General features: G+C 38.0%; 1 protein-coding gene across 4 annotated transcripts in view; it reads right to left on the minus strand.

The window, feature by feature from the left end:
- OLAH (oleoyl-ACP hydrolase) overlaps positions 1–20822 on the minus strand; it is an 88307-nt gene that overhangs the window by 5718 nt on the left and 61767 nt on the right. For all 4 annotated transcript variants that reach the window (XM_056800161.1, XM_007504935.3, XM_007504933.3 and 1 more), the window contains exons 5-6: positions 9038–9176; positions 3458–3557 (exon numbers count right to left, since the gene is read on the minus strand). In XM_056800161.1, coding sequence (XP_056656139.1) covers positions 3458–3557; positions 9038–9176 — 239 coding nt within the window. The remainder of the gene's footprint in view (positions 1–3457; positions 3558–9037; positions 9177–20822) is intronic.

Below are 20822 nucleotides of genomic sequence, written 5' to 3' on the forward strand. Positions count from 1 at the left end.
TCATCTGCAATGGGGATAAACTAGAAGCCTTTCCAATAAGATCAGGAGTAAAACAAGGATGCCCATTATCACCTCTATTAGTTAACATTGTACTAGAAACACTAGCTGTAGCAATTAGAGAAGAAAAAGAAATTGAAGGTATTAAAATTGGCAATGAGGACACCAAGCTATCACTCTTTGCAGACAATATGATGGTTTACTTAAGGAATCCTAGAGAATCAACCAAAAAGTTACTTGAAATAATCAACAACTTTAGCACAGTTGCAGGATACAAAATAAACCTGCATAAGTCATCAGCATTTCTATATATCTCTAACCCATTTCAGCAGCAAAAATTAGAAAGCGAAATACCATTTAAAATCACCCTAGACAATATAAAGTACTTAGGAATCTATCTGCTGAGACAAACACAGAAACTATATGAGCACAACTACAAAACACTTTCCACACACCTAAAACTAGATCTAAACAATTGGAAAAACATTGATTGCTCATGGGTGGGGCGAGCTAACATAATAAAAATGACAATCCTACCCAAATTAATTTACTTATTTAGAGCCATACCCATTGAACTACCAAAAAACTTCTTTACTGAATTAGAAAAAACCATAACTAAATTCATTTGGAAGAACAAAAGATCAAGGATATCCAGGGAAATCATAAAAAATGCAAAGGAAGGAGGACTTGCAGTCCCAGATCTCAAACTATACTATAAAGCAGTGTTTATCAAAACAATTTGGTACTGGCTAAGAGACAGAAAGGAGGATCAGTGGAATAGACTTGACGTAAATGATCTCAGCAAGACAGTTTATGACAAACCCAAAGACCCCAGCTTTGGGGACAAAAATCCATTATTTGATAAAAACTGCTGGGAAAATTGGAAGAGTGTGGGAGAGATTAGGTTTGGATCAACACCTCACACCCTACTCCAAGATAAATTCAGAATGCATGAATGACTTGAGCATAAAGAAGGAAACTATAAGTAAATTAGGTGAACACAGAATAGTATACATGTCAGACCTTTGGGAAGGGAAAGATTTTAAAACCAAGCAAGACTTAGAAAGAGTCACAAAATGTAAAATAAATAATTTTGACTACATCAAATTAAAAAGGTTTTATACAAACAAAACCAATGTAACTAAAATCAGAAGGGTAGCAGCAAATTGGGAAACAATCTTCATAAAAACCTCTGACAAAGGTTTAATTACTCAAATTTACAAAGAGCTAAATCAATTGTACAAAAAAAATCAAGCCATTCTCCAATTGATAAATGGGCAAGAGACATGAACAGGCAGTTCTCAGCCAAAGAAATAAAAACTATTAATAAGCACATGAAAAAGTGTTCTACATCTCTTATAATCAGAGAGATGCAAATCAAAACAACTCTGAGGTATCACCTCACACCTAGCAGATTGGCTAACATAACAGTTTTGGAAAGTAATGAATGCTGGAGGGGATGTGGCAAAGTAGGGACATTAATTCATTGCTGATGGAGTTGTGAATTGATCCAACCATTCTGGAGGGCAAGTTGGAACTATGCCCAAAGGGTGATAAAAGACTATCTGCCCTTTGATCCAGCTATAGCACTGCTGGGCTTGTACCCCAAAGAGATAATAAGGAAAAAGACTTGTACAAGAATATTCATAGCTGCGCTCTTTGTGGTGGCCAAAAATTGGAAAATGAGGGGATGCCCTTCAATTGGGGAATGGCTGAACAAATTGTGGTATATGTTGGTGATGGAATACTATTGTGCTAAAAGGAATAATAAAGTGGAGTGTAAATCTTGAAATTTCTCAGACTTGTGAATGTTAAAAATTTCCACATTGAGGAATCCTCCATTGGAACAAATTCCCTACTGGGAAACATCCCCCATTTTGATGTGAGAACTCGCCAGGATCAGAAATGGGAGGACCTCTACTCCACCCATACTTAAGACTGCTTTAGGGGAGAAAACTACTTGCTAAACAATGAAAGTACTTGGACCCATGCTTATAATAAGGCAAGGAGTTCTTTGAGCCATGCCTGTTTTTTAGAATTGATACAATGGGATGCTAGGTACCTAAAAGGGTCGGGCAAGTTTTCTCTTAATGAGATTAGTTGACTCAGCTGTGTTTTCACTGGTTCAGACTTACTGAGGAGATTAGTCGACTTAGCAGGCATTCAGACGGGCAGTCCTTTGGAAAATGTCTACAGTCATTGGTAGATGTAAAGACTTAGGGGAGGTGACATAGAGAAAAACCCCTATATAAGAAAAAGCAGAATCTCTTGAGAAAAAAATCTTTTTGGAGGATCTCTGATGAGGATCGCTTGGGAAGAATCTCTTGAGAGAGGCTCTGGAGAAGGGAAGCTCTTGGAGGACAATCTCTAAGGAGGTCTCGCTGGAGCTCCTCTGAGGGGACTCTGTCCCTCTGGAGGCTCTGGAGAGAGGCCCTTTATAACAGTCTCTGGCTGGAAGGCTCTTTAAGGAGGACTCTGGCTGGAACTCTCTCTGGTGAAGTCAGCTGAGATGGAGCTGGCATGGTGTCACTAGAATCCTTGCTTAGACAGACCTTGTGGTGAGTGTTAAAAGACTGACTGACTGATCTCTCTCTTAAGACTCAGGTCTAGGCCATGTTGGCTTAAGGCCCTTCATACTTATTTCCTTTTTCTCTCTTTCTCTCTTTTCTTTAATTCCACATTTGTATTAATTAAAAATCTCTATAAAACCCAGTTGACTTGGGTATTTGAATAATTGGGAATATTTCCCTGGCGACCACCTTATATTTGATTTAAAAAGCAAGACACTGTAGTGAAACATTTTCTGCAGTCAAATTTACTCACCCTCTCTTATATCTATCACAATTTATATCTTCCACCATTTTAACTCACTACAGTTTACAACATCACTCTTTTAACTGTTACAGTTTAAGGCCTTCAACCATTTTAAATCTAACAGGAGGAATTCCATGGAGTCTGGAACAACCTCCAGGAAGTGATGCAGAGTGAAAGGAGCAGAACCAGGAAAACATTGTACACAGAGACTGATACATTGTGGTACAACAGAAGGTAATGGACTTCTCCATTAGTGGCAATGCAATGTCCCTGAACAATCTGCAGGTATCTTGGAGAAAAAACACTACCCACAAGCAGAGGATAAACTGTGGGAGTAAAAACACTGATGAAAAGCAACTGCTTGACTACAGCAGTTTCTCAGAGGAGAGACTCTAAACGAACACTCTAATGCAAATACCAACAACATGGAAATGGGTTCGAATCAAGAACACATGTGATACACAGTGGAATCGTGCGTGGGCTATGGGAGAGGTGGGGGGAGGGTGGGAAGGGAAGAAAAGAAAATGATCTTTGTTTTCAATGAATAATGTTTGGAAATGACCAAATAAAAATTAAAAAAAAAATAAAGTATAGATATTCCCTACCTCTGCCCCAACCTTTGATAAAAATAAATCCCATTACTCACATGTGGAGGACTTGCGCTTGACAGAAATATATGCACTGGTTGTAACCCATGATTTTGTTTTAAGTGATGAGCTGTGAAATAAGCAATATATGATCCCAAGCTAAATGTGAAAAAGAGAAAAGTCAGCCAAATGAATGATCCATTCCAAGTCAACTAGAACAAACATTCCTTTAATGTACCAAAAAATGTTTGTTTGTTTTTTCTCCAAGTTAGGAAAATAACAAAAAATTAGGTTTACATTATTTCAATAGGAAACTAAGCAAAGGAGCTGGGATTTCATCAACAGAGAGCCTCTCCTCTCCTTGTGGGAACTCCCACAGGTAAGTAAGTCATGGGGAGTTACTTGTGGTACTTAGAGGTTGAGTGACTTGCCCAAGGCCACATACCTAGTAAATATCAAAGAGATGATGTGAACTTTAGAGTCTTCCTGATTCTAACGCCAGTAATCTAGTCTTTATGCCACATTCACTGTCTCTACTGGTTTTTTCTATAATACAATTTTATTAAAAAGGCAATTTGTGATGTTTGTGGAAGCCAGAATTGAAAGAAGTAATGGGGTGGAAACATCAGCAAGAGATTTAAGGATGCTGATTTCTAGAGTTCCTAGAAAGCAGTTTAAATTTCCTTTTCTTACATAAGAATAGATGACTAGCAAACAATTTGCAATTAATTCTACTAATCCCCTATTCACTTAGTAAGTCCTGTGACCTGTTTTTCTTGATATATTATGAACAGATTCACACTTTGGAATATTTTCAAGACACGATGACAAAATTATTACCCAATAGCTTGGGTATGCTTGATTTTGTATATTCCTAGGACTAAGAATAGCAAATAAATGGAATTTTTGGTTGGTAAAGACTTTTACCATCCAAAGATGTCATGGCCATCTAGTCTAACCCTTACATGATACTCTAACAATCCCCACAAGTGGATGTGATGTGGGCTGGCAGTGGGCAGTAAGGAGTAGTAATAGGAATGAGACCCCCTACTCTGAAATCTTGCATTTCTCACTAGTTAGCACTGGTTAAACATCAACTGCAAAATCTGTAGTTTCAACATTAGTCAAGAATGAATTGTAGATTGTTCAATTACCCACTCTATATACTGCATCTGTAACATTCTATACTGGGCATTAGCTTTGTACCTACTCTGTTTTCTTAACTATATTGTTCTTAGAAATAATTACCTATAGTGGTGCTCCAATGTACCACATCCCCTCCCCACCATGTTCACACTCTAGAAGAGCAGCAAGACCTCTCCTGTGTTGACAAATGATGACAAGGTGGAACATGGAACCTGCATACTGGGGACTCTGACATTCCATGTGCAAACTTGCACATGCTCCTTATTTACTATGGCCCTCCACCTGAGTTTGGAAAGGGAGATGCTAAGCTACTAGATCCCAATAAAAAAAATCCCTATATCTAGAGAGTACTGCTCTCTGCAAAACCAAGATCAACAATGGGACACACACAGAGAAGGAATTCAGTGCGGTAGCTGTCCATTGAGTTTGTGCATTGGTCCTGAAGACTGTCTGGTGACACCAATTCATAAACAAGAAAGCAGAGAGGATCTAAGGGGAAGAACAAAAAATAAATCTGATCCATAGATTGAAAACCCTCCTACTCCACAATGGAAGCTGCCACTCTATATTGGAGCTGCTACTAAGCCCTAAGGCTACCTAATTATCCACCAGACTATTTCACCTACTATTAGGCTATTTTACTGCTATAAACCTCTTCTTCAAATAGAATTATTTTCTTACTTCTGGACAGAATGGGGTTTGAGTCTCCCATTCTTAAGGTGGGACTCTGCTACAAACTTGGGAGAATTTCTCCCACATCAGTTGACTGTACTAGAATAGGAGCCAGGGATACTAGTGCTCTGGTCTTATCTGTCACTAGCTAGATGTGGGATCTAAGGAAAGCCATTTTCCCTTTGTGAGCCTCAGTTTCCTTATCTGTAAAATGAGGTGATTGGAACAGATGTTCACTAAGGCCTCCATCAAATTTAAATCCTATGACTATGCCTAGATAGCTCTTTGAGGCTCTGTGTCCAATTCTAAAAGCCCACCTACCTCACAGGATTAGTATGAAGAGATCACTTTGTAAACTGCTAAGTCTTTGGATGAGTTTTAATTGGGTCAAGCCATTGCAAAGTAGCTAACTAAAGGTGCAACATAACTGATTTTTCTGAGCATGGTACTTACTACCAGACTTGTATACAAGACAGCTGAATCTGGATGGGGGTAAAAGTAGGGGACAGTGAGAAGGATGGGTGCATATCAAGAGAGGCCAGAATGAAAGATAATGTGAAGAACTGTGGAAAAATGCACTGTCAAAAAGAGAAGCAGAAAGAAAATGGCCTACTTAAACAAGCTTTTCCTCCACAAAGATGTACCTGATCACTTGCCCTATATCTAGAGAGTACTGCTCTCTGCAAAACCAAGATCAACAATGGGACACACACAGAGAAGGAATTCAGTGCGGTAGCTGTCCATTGAGTTTGTGCATTGGTCCTGAAGACTGTCTGGTGACACCAATTCATAAACAAGAAAGCAGAGAGGATCTAAGGGGAAGAACAAGTCATTATGTGATGCCTGGAACTGAAATCTCTCTTCCTGATTAAGCAGATTATAGAATGAGAAGACCAAAGTATTTACTATACTGTTCAAAGTACAAAAAAGCAAAAAACAGCAGCAAAACTTTAAGAGGGCAGGAGAAATGAAGAAAAAAAACCTCCTGTTATTACTTTTATTGAAGTTTATGTGTTTCTTTGGTCACAATGAAAAAGTTCAGGTTTTATCATTATCTTTTGGGGCTTTATTCTTTGCTGATATTTATTGAGATTGTTAAGCTTAAATAATCTTTACAAAATAATATGGCAGATCTCCAGGTAACGAAATCACTTGGACTCACCAGCAAGTGAGTTGAACTCAAGATTTACTCACTGTAGAGTTAAAAACAGGCAGAACTCTGAACTTTTATCATCTCAACCATCCCTCAGGTTAATAATTTTCTGGAATGTCTGGGCCATTGAGATAGGGAAATTTTTAAATAGGTCAAATAATAGGCCAAGGGCAATTAGGTGACTCAGTGGATAGAGAGACAGGCCTAGAGAGAGGTGGTCCTGGGATCAAATCTGTCCTCAGACACTTGCTGGTTGGATCCTGGGTAAGTCACTTAACCCTAGCCACTCAGCCCTTACCATTCTTCTGCCTTGGAACCAATACTTAGTATCTATTCTAAAACAGAAAGTAAGGATTTGTAAAAAAATAAAATAAAATAAAATTAGAAGGCCAGTGAATGATTGTGGGGAGGGCAATTTGAAAATCTTGAAGTATTAAGGAGAAAAAGACAAAGGAAAAGAAGGGCTCAAGTTGAAGGGCTTGGGGGAAAAAAGAGAAAGATAAGGAAAAAGAGAAGATAGTTGGACAGATCATGAAATTAAGACAAGATAAGAAGTTAGTAAGGGAAGAGGAAGAGAGAGGTGTGGGAATCAATGTGCTAAAGAAGTATGAAAAAGTCAGAAAAGGGACAACTCAGGAGATAGCAAACTCTCTTGCTCCAAAACAGTTTCTGGAGCAATTCTTCATGGAAAGTATCTGCAAGAACAGTGAAATCTGAGGATTTCTTCTCTAGCAAGTATGGAGAGCAGGGAGAAGTTTGCACTGATCAGTGTAAACTGTATAATGTTGATACTTCTGAGTTTAAATGTTTTCTATATATACTCAAAGGGCAGTCTAATAATCCTCATAGAAGTGAAGGTAAAAACGGTTTTAGGAACACTTTTCCAGTCTTCAGGAGCAAGAAGAGGAAAAAAAATTTTTTTTCCAGAGAGAGAGACAGAGACAGACAGACAGACAGAGACAGAGACAGAGACAGAGACAGAGACAGAGACAGAGAGAGCAAGGAAGAGAGAGAGACAGAGAGAGAGAGCAAGAGACAGAGAGAGCAAGAGACAGAGAGAGAGAGAGAAAGAGAGCAAGAGACAGAGAGAGAGAAAGAGCAAGAGACAGAGAGAGATACAGAGAGAGAGAGAGAGCAAGAGACAGAGAGAAAGAGAGAAAGAGCAAGAGACAGAGAGAAAGAGAGAGAGCAAGAGACAGAGAGAGACAGAGAGACAGAGAGAGAGAGAGAGACAGAGAGAGAGAGAGAGAGAGAGAGAGAGAGAGAGAGAGAGAGAGAGAGAGAGCACACAAGAGACAGAGAGAGAACAGCCAGGTAGCTAAGTGGATTGTAAGCCAGGCCTACAGCTGAGGTCCTGGGTTCATAGGTGACTTCAGACACTTCTTAGCTGTGTGATCCTGGGTAAATCACTTAATCCCCATTGTCTAGCTTCTGCCTTGGAACCAAGATACTGCATTGATTCTAAGATGGAAGGTAAGAATTTTATTCTTTTAAAAAGGAGTATAGGTTTCAATGTGGAGACAAAGAAAAAAAGAAATCTGAAAAAAGTATAGAGGAATGCAATGGAATTGGAGGATGAAAGAATGACCCACCCAGGATAAAGAGAATAATCTAAACAAATATAAAGTTCTTCTCAAAGAGAAGGGAGAGGGATGCCCTGAAAAGTTCACTAGGAAATGATGATATGGCTGATGTCAGGTGAAAGATTATCCAAGGAATGAGAAACAATACTGGTGGTTAGTGTTTCCTTGCTCAGGGGTTACAGAGACAGGTATTGGTTGACTGAAAAACAATTGAAAAGTCTCATCTTCTTGGGAAATGTATCTAAGCCAAGAGATGTTAAATCAGAACATTACTATATGTGTTCTATTTGATTTACCTGGGCATAAATGATACTGCCAAAAGGATTCTGAAGAATTCTGGGACAAATTATGAAATATTGGAAAAGAAACTGCTTGGAGGCATAACTGGTCATTTCATCATTGTTGCCTATTTAGAGCAAGGGCTTAAGAAGTAGAAGGAAAATTTGATAAGGGAGTGACTAGTTAAAAATATGGTGTCTAGAAATGCAGTTTGGATTTCTGGACCCCTACCCTCCAGGTGTCCAGATGAGATGGCAGCTTGGTACAGAAAGAGCATTGGGCAGGGGTTGGGGGGGATACAGCTGGGTAGCTCAGTGGTTGGAGAGCCAAGCCTAGAGACGGGAGGTCCTGGGTTCAAATCTGGCCTCAGACACTTCCCAGCTGTGTGACCCTGGGCAAGTCATTTGACCCCCATTGCCTAGCCCCTACCACTCTTCTGCCTTGTAACCAAACACAGTATTGATTCCAAGATGGAAGGTAAGGGTAAAAAAAAAAAAAAAAGGAAGAGCAGTGGCCCTATTCAGGGGACTGGGGTTCAAATTCACTTGTGACATTATTTTTGTGACTTTGACCTTGTTTGACCTCATTGGGCCTCATCTGTAAATGAGGGAGATGGGCTAGATGGATTCTGAGGTTCTTACTCTATGATCCTACAGGGTCAGAACATGCCATGCTCTTCATTCCCCATTGGTCTGATAGCACAAAACCTCTGACACTATAAATAGCTGTTTTTTCTTTCCTTTTCTCCTCTCCTCTCCTTTCTTCTTTCCTTTTTCCTTTCTTTTTTTCTTTGTATTTTTTTTTACCTGTGACCAAAAAATGCAAAAGTTTTATCTTGGATTAGTGGCAGCAAAGCATTAGAAACTTCAGCAATAACATGGTCCAGGTTTGTTGCAAATGGCTCTTTATCTCGACATTCTCTTCCAGGAAGCCTTATAGAGGAAACTAGAAATTGAGAGAGAGAAATCAATGTTATTATTAAATACATTATTATTATCATATAGAATATTATTATATAGAATTTTTATGTTATATACAGAATATATATGAATATATAGAATATTTTATATTATATAGTATTATATAGAATATTAGTATGTAGATTCTTCATTCATTCATTCAACAACCACATGACTTGCAATGCCTACTTCATATGGTTATTGTGAAGACCAAATGAGGTAATCAAGTGTAGCTCTCACAGACATGGCGTAGTCCCCACTTTTGCTCTCGGCTGGCTTATTCACTCCAACTTGTTCCCACACTGACAGGGTTGGGTTTTCCACAAAGGAAACACAACAATAGTGTTACAACTCTAAGTTTCTCAGGGTTTTATGTTGTGGGAGGGGGTGATTATTAACACTACACATCCCTGTGGCTCAAGATCCCCCTACTGGTGTGCTTCCCATTTACGCAAAATCAGTCATCACATCACCATTAGCTGTTAAACATGAAATATTTACTGAACAATAAGAATAGTTCTAATATTGTGGTTAATCAATAAGGAAATGTAGCAATAATCAAGACATCTAGTTCACCCATGAATCTGGGTTACATTTTATCTTTAGTTCATACAGTGAATATGGAAGAGAATGGCAACCCAGCCGAGAGGTATACGAGTGATAAAAAGCTGTGTTTGCAGCAGCTCACAACTCTAGAGGGAGGCTTTGAGCTCTGTCTCTGGTCCCTTTAGAACTAATCTACACCAGGCAGCTAGGTGGTGCAGCGGATAGAGTGCCAGGTCTGGAAGTCAAGATGATATACTCTACACCACACAAAACTGCTTTTCTGATATTTGCTCCCATTTTGGTTTTCACTGCTCCTCTTCTAGGCAAATCCACTGCTCTTCTGTTCTCAAACTGATGCTCTTTTAACTCTTAATTACCCCTAACAAAGGCTTGAGAACACTTCAATTATCTTTGTTGGGTTTTTTTTTTCCAGTTATGTCTGACTCTGGGGTTTTCTTGGAAAGGATACTGGAGTGGTTGGCCATTTCCTTCTCCAGCCCACTTTATAGATGAAAAACTGAGACAAAGAAGATTAAGTGACTTTATACAGGGTCAGAGAGCTAGTAAGCGTATGAGGCTGAATTTGAACTCATTAAGATCATTCCATCCTGATTTGAAGCCCAATGCTCTATCTACTGCACCACCAAGCTGCCCCATATTTTAATCATAGTGATGAATAATTCCATAAAGCCAAAGAACTGCAAAGTTCCTTAAGTGACTGCCTGGGCAACACAAACAAGCCCAGCCAGCTCTTCACTCAATGGGATTCTGCTCTGTCCAGCAACCTCTCGTATTCTTTTTGTAATTAAGCAGAGGTAACAGGAAAACTCTTCCGGTTGTCTTTTTGGACAATGTAGACAGGGCCAAATAACAATTCCCTGAAAAGGATTTTGTGCTTTTTGATCATTTTAAGGATTCTCCTTATCACAATGCAGATACAAAGCTCATTTTGCCTCTCTTTCTCTCTCTCAAACTAAAGAAGGTGTTACAGAACAAGCAGGCAGCCTTGAGAGGTTTCACTTCTCTCAAGTTGTAGATGACACCAAAGGGAAATCAGTCTTTTCCAGTGAATTGCTAATTGTTCTGGCCTATTCTCAAGTCAATCCATGAAGCAATGACTTTTCCATTCATCAGTCTCTGCAAAGCAGTTGAAGCTTTCTTGTCTGAACTGACTCTCCTGCAGATTTCTTAACAGCATCGCTCCTTCAGAAGATTTTCCCCCCACTGCTCTCAGTGCCTCAAATCAGAGACCAGTGGTGGTCTGTGACCCATTTCTCTCTTATACTTAGCAGCTATATAGCACTTTAAGGTTTTCAAAGCACTTTACAAATATTGTCTCATTTTTTCCCCACATCATAATCTACCTGTGAGGTAGGTGCTAATTTTACAGATGAAGAAATAGAGGCAGACAGAGATTAAGTGACTTGGTCAAGGTCACAAGTTATTAATTGTTTGAGGCTGGATTTAAACTTGTCTTCCTGATTCCAGGTTCCTTGCTCTATATACCATGCTACTTAACTGCCATATAGGAGGTAAAACTCATTGAATCCAGATTTCATGGATATTAGATATTTCACGAATTTCAGGTTATGAACCCAGTGAGCCTTAATCTTTCTCTAATCTCCAAGTGGCTATTTCATTTATCTATTTTTCAGTTTTAGCTTTTCAAGCTCTAAAAAGAATAATATGAAAATAAACTTAGACCATGATGCTCTGCAATCTCAAGCATTTCTCTGTCTTCAAACAGGACAACTAAATATACTCATCTGAGAAGTAGTTTTCTGTCTACTCCTCCAAACAAATTGTCTCTCCTCACATTTCATCAGGTCAATTCTTTTTCTTTGCACATTTTTTTTCAGTTTCTTATTCATGACTGTTCAATTTCCACTATTTTTGTCAACCAAACTATTTCTGTTCAAAAGAGTCTGTGCTTTACATCTTTAACAAACTTATTTTATCCTTTTTATTAACAGAGAAGCACTTTTTTCTACCCCCTTTTGTCAGCCAATCAATTTACATATAGAAAGAACATCTTATATACAAGTCCCATTGCAAACCTTAAAGTATTACATAAAACATCAATTATTTTTATTCATTTTGTTCTTTCAACAAATTTATTGGGCATAGACTTGAACTTGAGTATCATGTTAGGAACTTTGAGTGCAAAGTGTCATTTGGAAAATGATGAACATAACTATATTCAAAGAACAAGCTTTACTTAAAAAAGCTTCAAACTCAAATGGATCTGTGATCCCACTGAATCAGAAGTTCCTTCCAAAGATGCAGAGGCAACCCATCCATGTCTGCCCTTCTTAAACAGCTCTTGCCCATGTTGTCCCCCAAGTTTGTCACAATGGGTTTAACCAACATGGAGATGCTTCCCTCAACATTGTGAGGCTGCTGGGGAAGGACTCTAAATATTTTTTATCCCTAACTTGTATTATGACCATCTCATTTTTTTCTATTATATATAACATATGTGAGAAATATATGCATACATATATATATATATATACATATATATGTGCATGTACGCAGATATTTGTTGTTGATGTTCGGTTCAGTTATGTTCAACTCTTTGTGATCTCATCAATCATATGCCAAGTCTTTATATCTTATCTTATCTCGTTAAGTCTGCTGAAGCTCATGCTTGTCATTTTCATGACACTATCGATCTATCTCATCCTCTGCTGTCCCCTTCTCTTTTTGTCTTTAATTTTTCCCATTATAAGGGTCTTTTCTAATAAATCCTGTCTTCTCATTATGTGACCAAAGTATTTAAGCTTAAGCTTCAGAATTTAACCTTCCAATGAATAATCGGAATTAAATTCTTTAATTTTGAATGAATGAATGTATGTTTGCATGTGTAGTTATATATCTTCAATAACCTCTTCTATTTCTGTTCTTTGTTGAAGTTCCTCATTGACATTACATGACAGCCTATTCACGTCCAATATATACCTTTCCATTGCTTGCTGTGATACCCATTTTTAATTCTGTTAGACTGTTACCTTCCACATCCTGCTGCTATATGGCAGTACCAGTATAAAGTTGATGTTTTTAAAATGGGCTTGTATTTACATGGGAAGCTTGGAGTCATTAAAGGAACCTTGCCATTTGATCTAGCAGGCTACCTTTTGTTAATCTGGTCCCAGCTTATTGTTGTACTCTACCGTTTCACACAGACACACTGTATAAAATGATTTAAACCATTCTCTAATTTTTTTACTTACACAGAAAGTATCTGGCTCTATTTTTTCTAAAGCTAAGTCAGTCAGTGATAATAAAGTTTCAGGTTATTATGAGCACCAAAACAGAAATAACACATAGCATGAACTTTCCTTAGTGGCACCTGAGTCAAGGGTCAGAGTTATAACTAGACGTACCTAGGCAATCAAAGATTTGTTCCAGGATACTCAAATCTAAAGAGTGCTAACCCCACTCTATTCCTTCAGCAGTAGCAACAACTGAGCTCAACATTTACTTAACAAGAATGATTATCTAAAACAGGAAGCAGTATATCCACCTCTAGAGAAAGAACTGATATAAGAGAAACATAGCAAGATATAGTGTTATAGATACATAAATGTATATACATACCTACATATTAAATAAAAACAGACAGACAGACAGACAGAGATAGATAGATATATAGATAGATAGATAGATAGATAGATAGATAGATAGATAGATGGGTAGATGGATAGATGGAAAGACAGATTGATAGATAAAAAATAGACAGACAGACAGATAGATAGATAGATAGATAGATAGATGGATGTCTCGATAGATAGATGGATACATAGATATATGGATGGATAGACAGACAGACAGACAGATAGATAGATAGATAGATAGATAGATAGATAGATGGATAGATAAATAGATGGATAGATAGATGGATAGATAGATAGATAGATAGATAGATAGATAGATAGATAGATAGATAGAAAGCTAGATAGACTAATAGGCAGATAGACAGATAGATGGATAGAGATAGATAGATAGATAGATAGATAGATAGATAGATAGATAGATAGATGGGTGGATGGATGATACATCTTTTTATTAAATGATGCTTTCTCTAGTAGGAAGGAGAGAGGGGGGAGATACCTGGAAATTTTAATGTAACAAACAAATAAATTGAAAAAGTAAAAAAGTAAAGTAGGAAGCAAAAGAGTTCCTCCCCAGATAGGCCCTTCCCTTCTCTCTTATTAGTGACTTCCCCAATAGTATCCCGAAGTCTCTGTCATATCTTCATAAGTCCTTATGTTACAAAGACTGAGGTATCTCCCCTTGTTCATACTGGTTCTGACAAGTATTCTTGGCATTCCCAATCATGAACTACTTTATTCTTTGTCTTACTTCCATTTCTTCTTATTCCTTCTCTTTCTTTTTATTTCTTTCTTCTATGCTTTTCAGGATTATAGATTTAGAGTTGGAAGGGACCTTAGAGGCAGAGATATACTGGAGTCAGTCTCAACCAGCAAGCTAATTGCTAATTTTTCAGAGTGAACATTCATACTCCAGGAATTGGCAAATTCTATAAATTAGGTCTTAAATGATTATCTAGATTTATGAAATTGATGGAGAAAATGTTAATAATACAGAATAAACTTTAAAGTGTCCTTAGAGTTGGTTGTTAAACATGTACCAGCTTAAAGGCCATCTTGTCCAACCTTCTCACCCTATAGGTGAAGAATATGAATATGAAAGCTCAGAATGATTAAGGACCCAGACATAGTAAATGAGAAATGTGGTCACATTCATTCATTTGTTCCTTCAACAAACATTATTTAGCACCCATTCTACATAATTAATTGTGCTGTACTATTCAGGATGCAGAAATGAATAACAAGAGTTCTTTGCACAACTCTCCTCTAGCACTGCTTCTTTCTGCTAGTGGTATTCAAGTATATCACGTATTCCATTACTTCTAGGCAAAATAAGGCTCATTAATCATTAACTGGACATTAGAGAGGGTCAATGGAAAGAAATTACTAGCAGTAACTAAGCACTGAGATCAAATAACAAGAATTACCTACCATGGGACCTGAAGTCTGCAAAGATTATCAGATAGTAATGTCCACTTTAATGTCTCTCTTTTAGGCAGTATAGAGAAGTGTATTAATGCTGCATTTTTTAACAGAATAGATTTCCCCCCTTTTTTATCACTTCCCCTAGCAGGCTACCCATGTTAGCAACTAGATTTTAAGTATCGGCTTAATTCCTCTCTCAAAAGAAATTACCTTTTACTTATTCATATTATCCTTTTCTGTGGGGCAGTGGATAGTGTTAAGCCTGGAGTCAGAAAGACTAATCTTTCTGAATTAAAATCTGGTCTAAGACACTAGCTGAGTTACCTTGGGCAAGTCATTGAATTCATTTTGCCTCAATTTCCTCAGCTTTAAAATGAGCTGGAGAAGGAAATGGTAAACTACTCCAGTATTTCTGCCAAGAAAATCCCAAATAGGGTAATGAAGAATAAGACATGATTGAAACAACTGATTACAATTCTTTGTGTTGTTTCTCCCTAGTAGAATGTGAGCTCCTTGAGAACAGAACTGCCTTTTTTTTCTCTTTATATTTCCTGGGTTTAACACAGTGCTTTAAGTACTGAATACTTTTTTATTTATTCACTTACAATATATTTTATATAAAAATATATTGGTTCATATTGTCATACTTTATAGAATATAAGCTTCTGGGGTGGGGCAGGGATGGGGGTTTTTTCCTTTGTATCTCCTAGATCCTAACATGATACTTGGCACATAATGAGTTTTAACAGAAGCTTACTGATTGATAGATATAATATATTTTTTTCTGGCACTATGTCAACATGATGTTTAGTCAATTAGTCATGTCTGACTTTTGTGACCCCATTTAGGATTTTCTTGGCAGAGATTTAGAGTAGTTTGCCATTAGCAGTTCACTTTTGTCTTTTACTACAGCCAGGAAATGGCATGAATCATTTGTTCTTCCCTTTTCTGAAGAGAAGAAAGCCAATTTCAAACATTTCTGAACAAGCAGATTATTCTTTACATATTAAACTGTTCCCATGTCCTGAAAGAAATAAAAAAGTATTTTCATTGCCTTTTGAATTTCTCATTCTCTCCAGAATAGTTTGCTTATATCAGGAGAATCAAATCAATGTTGCTTCTGAAGACATAAAGATACCATCTTTGTTGTGGTTTGCAAAATTCTTTACATATGTTATCTCATTTGATTTTTATAACAACCCTATGAGTTAAGTGTGATTATCCCTCTTTTACAAATGGAGAAACTAAGTCTGATACAGTTTAAGTGACTTGCCCAAGAATACAGAGCTAAGAAGAGTCTTTAGCAGTATTTGAACTCATCTTCTTTTTTTTTTTAACCTTTACCTTCTGTCTTAGAATCAACACTATATATTGGTTCCAAGGCAGAAGAGTGGCAAGGCGATGAGGGTCAAGTGACTTGCCCAGGGTCACATAGCTAGGAAATGTCTGAAGCCAGATTTGAACCTAGGACCTCTCATCTCTAGACCTGACTCTCAATCCATTGAGCCACCCAGCTCCCCCCTCAAGTCCTCTTGATGCTCCATCCAGCCACCTAATTGCCATTATTATTATTTGCAAACCATGGTGGTTACTGAATCTACTATGTTTCCTATATATTGTGACAAGGAAATCACTTTAAAAGACTGATATATATTAATTTAAGGTCGCCAAGGAATTCAGTTATGTAATTCCTTAATGAAAACTCATCAGCAGTCAACCTTTTATGGAGTTTAATTACAAACAGGAGGAAGAAAGGTATTAGAGAGAGAGAGAGAGAGAGAGAGAGAGAGAGAGAGAGAGAGAGAGAGAAGGGAATAGGACTTAAATACCCCCTCTGTTTAGGCTGGGCCAAAAGGCCCAAGCCCTTAGATAGCTGAGGCAAAGAAAAGAGATCAGTCCCTATCACTCACTTGACCAAAATGGAGAAACAGTCTCAGGGGCCTCCACCTCCAGCTTCCTTCAGAGCAAGCTTCTCAGAGCACAACCTCTCAGAGCAAAACCTCTCCAACCACTCTAGTCCTCAGACCCCTCTATCTTTAAGGAAACCATCCAAGTTCCCTCCCCTCAGTTCTCACATCTACCAATCACTGTCCATGTCTTCCCTGTGCCAATGGTGGCTCTAGCTTAACCCAGGACCGCCCAGAGGTCTGTGGCTTTGCACATGTCTGTTGAAGGTCATATTCTCAAATAATTAAATCTTGATCCTTTGCTGCAGCCCTTCCTAAATCCTGTTACTCTGAGTAGGGTGGAGATTGGAAGTTCCAAGACCTGGTTCTGTCATTCCAAGTATCTCTATTGTATCAATTCTAAAATCAATCATGACTCAAAGAACTTCCTGTTCTATGCTTAAGCATAGGTCAAAGCCCTTTCCATTGTTCAGCAAAAGGTTTCTGTCCTAAAGTAATCTTAAGTAGGGAGGAGAAGGACCCTCCCATGCCAAGGGGGGGTTCACATTCCAATAGACTATCAGTAGGAAATTTTTCAAGTATGAAATTTCCCAATGGTGAAATTTCCAACATTTATAAGTCTAAGAAATTTTAAGGTTTACAATATTTATCTGCTTAGCCCAATATATACTAATATAAGTGATCTAGGCAATCAGCAAAAGAATCTCATAACCATTGAAAAGCCAGAACATTTTCCTGGAGGGAAAGATGATCCATTTTTTTTTTATGCAGAGGGGAGAATGAGGCATAGGTCATGTCAACTGACTAAACAGTCAGGAGTCAGAGCTCTTACTCAGAAACAGGTCACTGAGAGCTTTAGAAGAGTGAGTATGTCTATTTTTGAGGAAACTATATAGTAACCTTCTGTCCCTTATTCCTAGTGAAGGACTAAGGAGTAACATTTAGTTGAGAAAACACAACTCAGTGCACCAGTGGGATGGACCCATGAGTTGGTGTGTCAGTGGTGGTTGAAAGAGTTAGAGCATTGATATAGTGCTCTGCATACAGTAGACACTTAATATTTGACATGAACTGTCTAGAGTATGAGATACCCCCTCCCCCTCAGCTCTTCTCTTGTTCCCCTTTTGGAGGATACAGATCTCCTGATGGATGGAGAGGAAACACGGGCTAGGAAATGGGAAACTGTGAGCTCCCTGAAAGTAAGGCCTGGCTATTTTCCTTTCTTTGTATCTCTAGCGCTAAACACAGTGCCTGGCATCCAGCAAAGGCTTAATTAATAAGTGCTTGCTGACTGCTATAATTTTAGAATCATTGCTATGAAAAGTTCTTTAGTAAACTAAGCTGTGAATGATTCCAAGAACAGTATGGTCACTGGGAATCTGAGCACGAAAAACTCTGGTAAGTCCCAAGATGATAATGTAGACTCCTGATTCTAACAGGAATCACCTGGCATAAGAATTATATCTTCATAACATTCTTTTACAGACATCATTTTATTTTATCATTCCAGAGAAATCAGTTGAGCTGCCTGTCACAAATGGGGAAATGTATGTTTCAACCAAGAGGTGATGTATTTGACAAGCTTACAGTTGGGCAAGAACAGAGCTGGGATTAGCTGAGTATCCTGCCAGCCAGTTGGAGCATTCTTTTTTCTAAAACTGACTTTGATGAGATAATCTTTTAGCATCTGCATTTGTTCAAGAGTGCCTATATGTGCCTTCTTGTGGGAAAGGGAGGTTTTGGGAGGCAAGCAAAGGAGTGATTCTTTTTCTATTCCGTTTTTCCCTCTTAGATTCCCAGATTCAAAAGAGATTTCAAGGAGTTCGCTAGTCTAGATCTTTGTCCCTAACCAAAAATCTCTGTATTACCTATGATATCTTGTTTTCTAATCTGAAAGACTGTCAGAGATTGGGCTAAAACAAAGTAGCTTGTCAGTGGGAATAGATCCCAATCATTTTATGGTTAAGAATTTATCCACAACCTCTAATTGAAATCTCCCTTTTAAAATGCCAATGAAGGAGTTAAAAATGTACACAATGATTACTTTTCTTAGTCATTACTCATTTTGAACCTTATCAGTTCATTAGCTGCAACTGGTCTTCCTGCCTCAAATCTCTCGCCATTTACAAAGCTGCCAAAGTGATTTTCTTGAAGCAACATGATCATGTCAGTCTTCTACTCAAAAGACTCCAGTGGCTCCCTATTGCCTCTAGAATCAGTCAATTAGTCAAATATAAAATACTGCTTGGTATTTAAAGTCTTTCACAACCTGGCCTCAACCTACCTTTCCAGTCTCATTTCACATTATTCCCCTTCATTCAATCCACAGTCCAGTCAAACTGGTCTTCTAGCTGTTTCTCTCACATGACAGATACTCTTATTCCTGTGACTTGGTTCAGATTGTTCCCTATTCATTCACTGCTAACCCGACTCTCAGAATCTCTAGTTTCTTTCAAAACTCAACTTCTCCATCACTTCCTAAAGGAAGCATTTCCTGATTCCTGGAAGAGTAGCGTACTCTCATCCCTCTCCACCCATTACTTGGATTATTTATTTTGCTCATTGGTCAGTCTCCCTAATGTATACATACATTTCTGTATATATTCATCTATTCGTGAATATAAGTACATATACATTCTGTATGATGCTTGTAAGAATGGCATGCAGATAGAGAGCTGCCTCTGGAGCCAAGAGGGTCTAGGTTCAAGTTCTACCTAGACCATATATTGTCCATGTGACCCTGAGCCAGAATCTTAACCTCTCAGTATCCTCAGAAACTTCTGAAGAATTTAAGTCATAAAGTAGGTGCCGGTCACCATTGGAAGAAGTTCCTCCCTGGGAGCTCCCTACATTGTTGTTTTTCAGTCATTTTAGTCGTGTCCAACTCTTCATGATCCCATCTGGAGCTTTCTCACAAAGATACTGGAGTAATTTGTCATTTCCTTCTGCAGCTCATTTTAAAGCTGAGGAAACTGAGGGAAATAGGGTTAAGTGGCTTGCCCAGGGTCGCACAGCTGAGATTTGAACTCAGGAAAATGAGTCTTCCTGACTCCAGGGCTGGCAATCTATGCACTATGGTGCCATCTAGCTGCCCAGGGAAATCATATAGCCAATTAAAATACACATGTATATGTTACATACATATAGAACATGAGCTCCTTGGGAGTAGGAATGATTTCATTTTTGTCTTTATATCCCAAGCACTTAGAGCAATGTGTGAATATGCATATCTGTAAGTGTATATGTGTATATGCATACACACTATATATACATGCATAAATAAATATATGTATTTGGTACTTGTCATATATGTATTCTCATTGATTAAGTGACTGAACTTTTCTCATTGCTAATGAGCACAAAAATAATGGAAGATAATGGAACTTGATGACGGAGGTCACAATCCTATTAAAAACTCATTTGCTTCTAAATGTCTAAAACGTAAATAAATCATTTTAATTCATATGTTTTTAACCTCCTATCCCCCCCAACATTCAGATATAAAGTCCTAGTAAAGAAAGAAAGCAAGATTAAGTTTTTTTAATCACCTAATTTGCATTAGATTATTAATCACCCAACATTTACTAGATTGGTCAGGAAGGAAAAAAAGTTAAATAAAGAAAATTCCACAACTGATTAGAAAATAACCAATCAGCTCTTCCTAGCCTCACTGCCAAAATATAATGAAAAGAGAGTTCAATTACCCACATTCTGCCTTCTCTAATGATCACCAGTAATTTTTCTGGAAGTACTGCAGTTGAACTGAAGCCTATCCAGAAAAACTGGCTGTGACTTACATCTCAATTTACTCCAAGGGCATTTACTGGTTGGAGGCCCCGAAGGGGTTTTGTGTTTCTCCAGTGCTAAAGACCTCATTTCCTGCTAGTTGATTTGTTTTCCTTTATAAAACTTCTAGAAAGTATTTAGAACCACATCTCTCCTTTCTAAGGGATCCTTTGAATGTGAGACATTTTTCTGTTCTGATGTAATTGGATAACACTTCTTTTGTGTGTCTAGGCAGACATGCACTCTCTCTCTCTCTCTCTCTCTCTCTCTTACACACACACACATACACACTCTCTCTCTCTCTCACACACACACACTTATTTAATTGGCCAGCACCTTGGACTATACCTGTTA

The sequence above is a fragment of the Monodelphis domestica genome, chromosome 5 (genome assembly GCF_027887165.1).
Source record: "Monodelphis domestica isolate mMonDom1 chromosome 5, mMonDom1.pri, whole genome shotgun sequence".
NCBI classification, from domain to species: Eukaryota; Metazoa; Chordata; class Mammalia; order Didelphimorphia; family Didelphidae; genus Monodelphis; species Monodelphis domestica.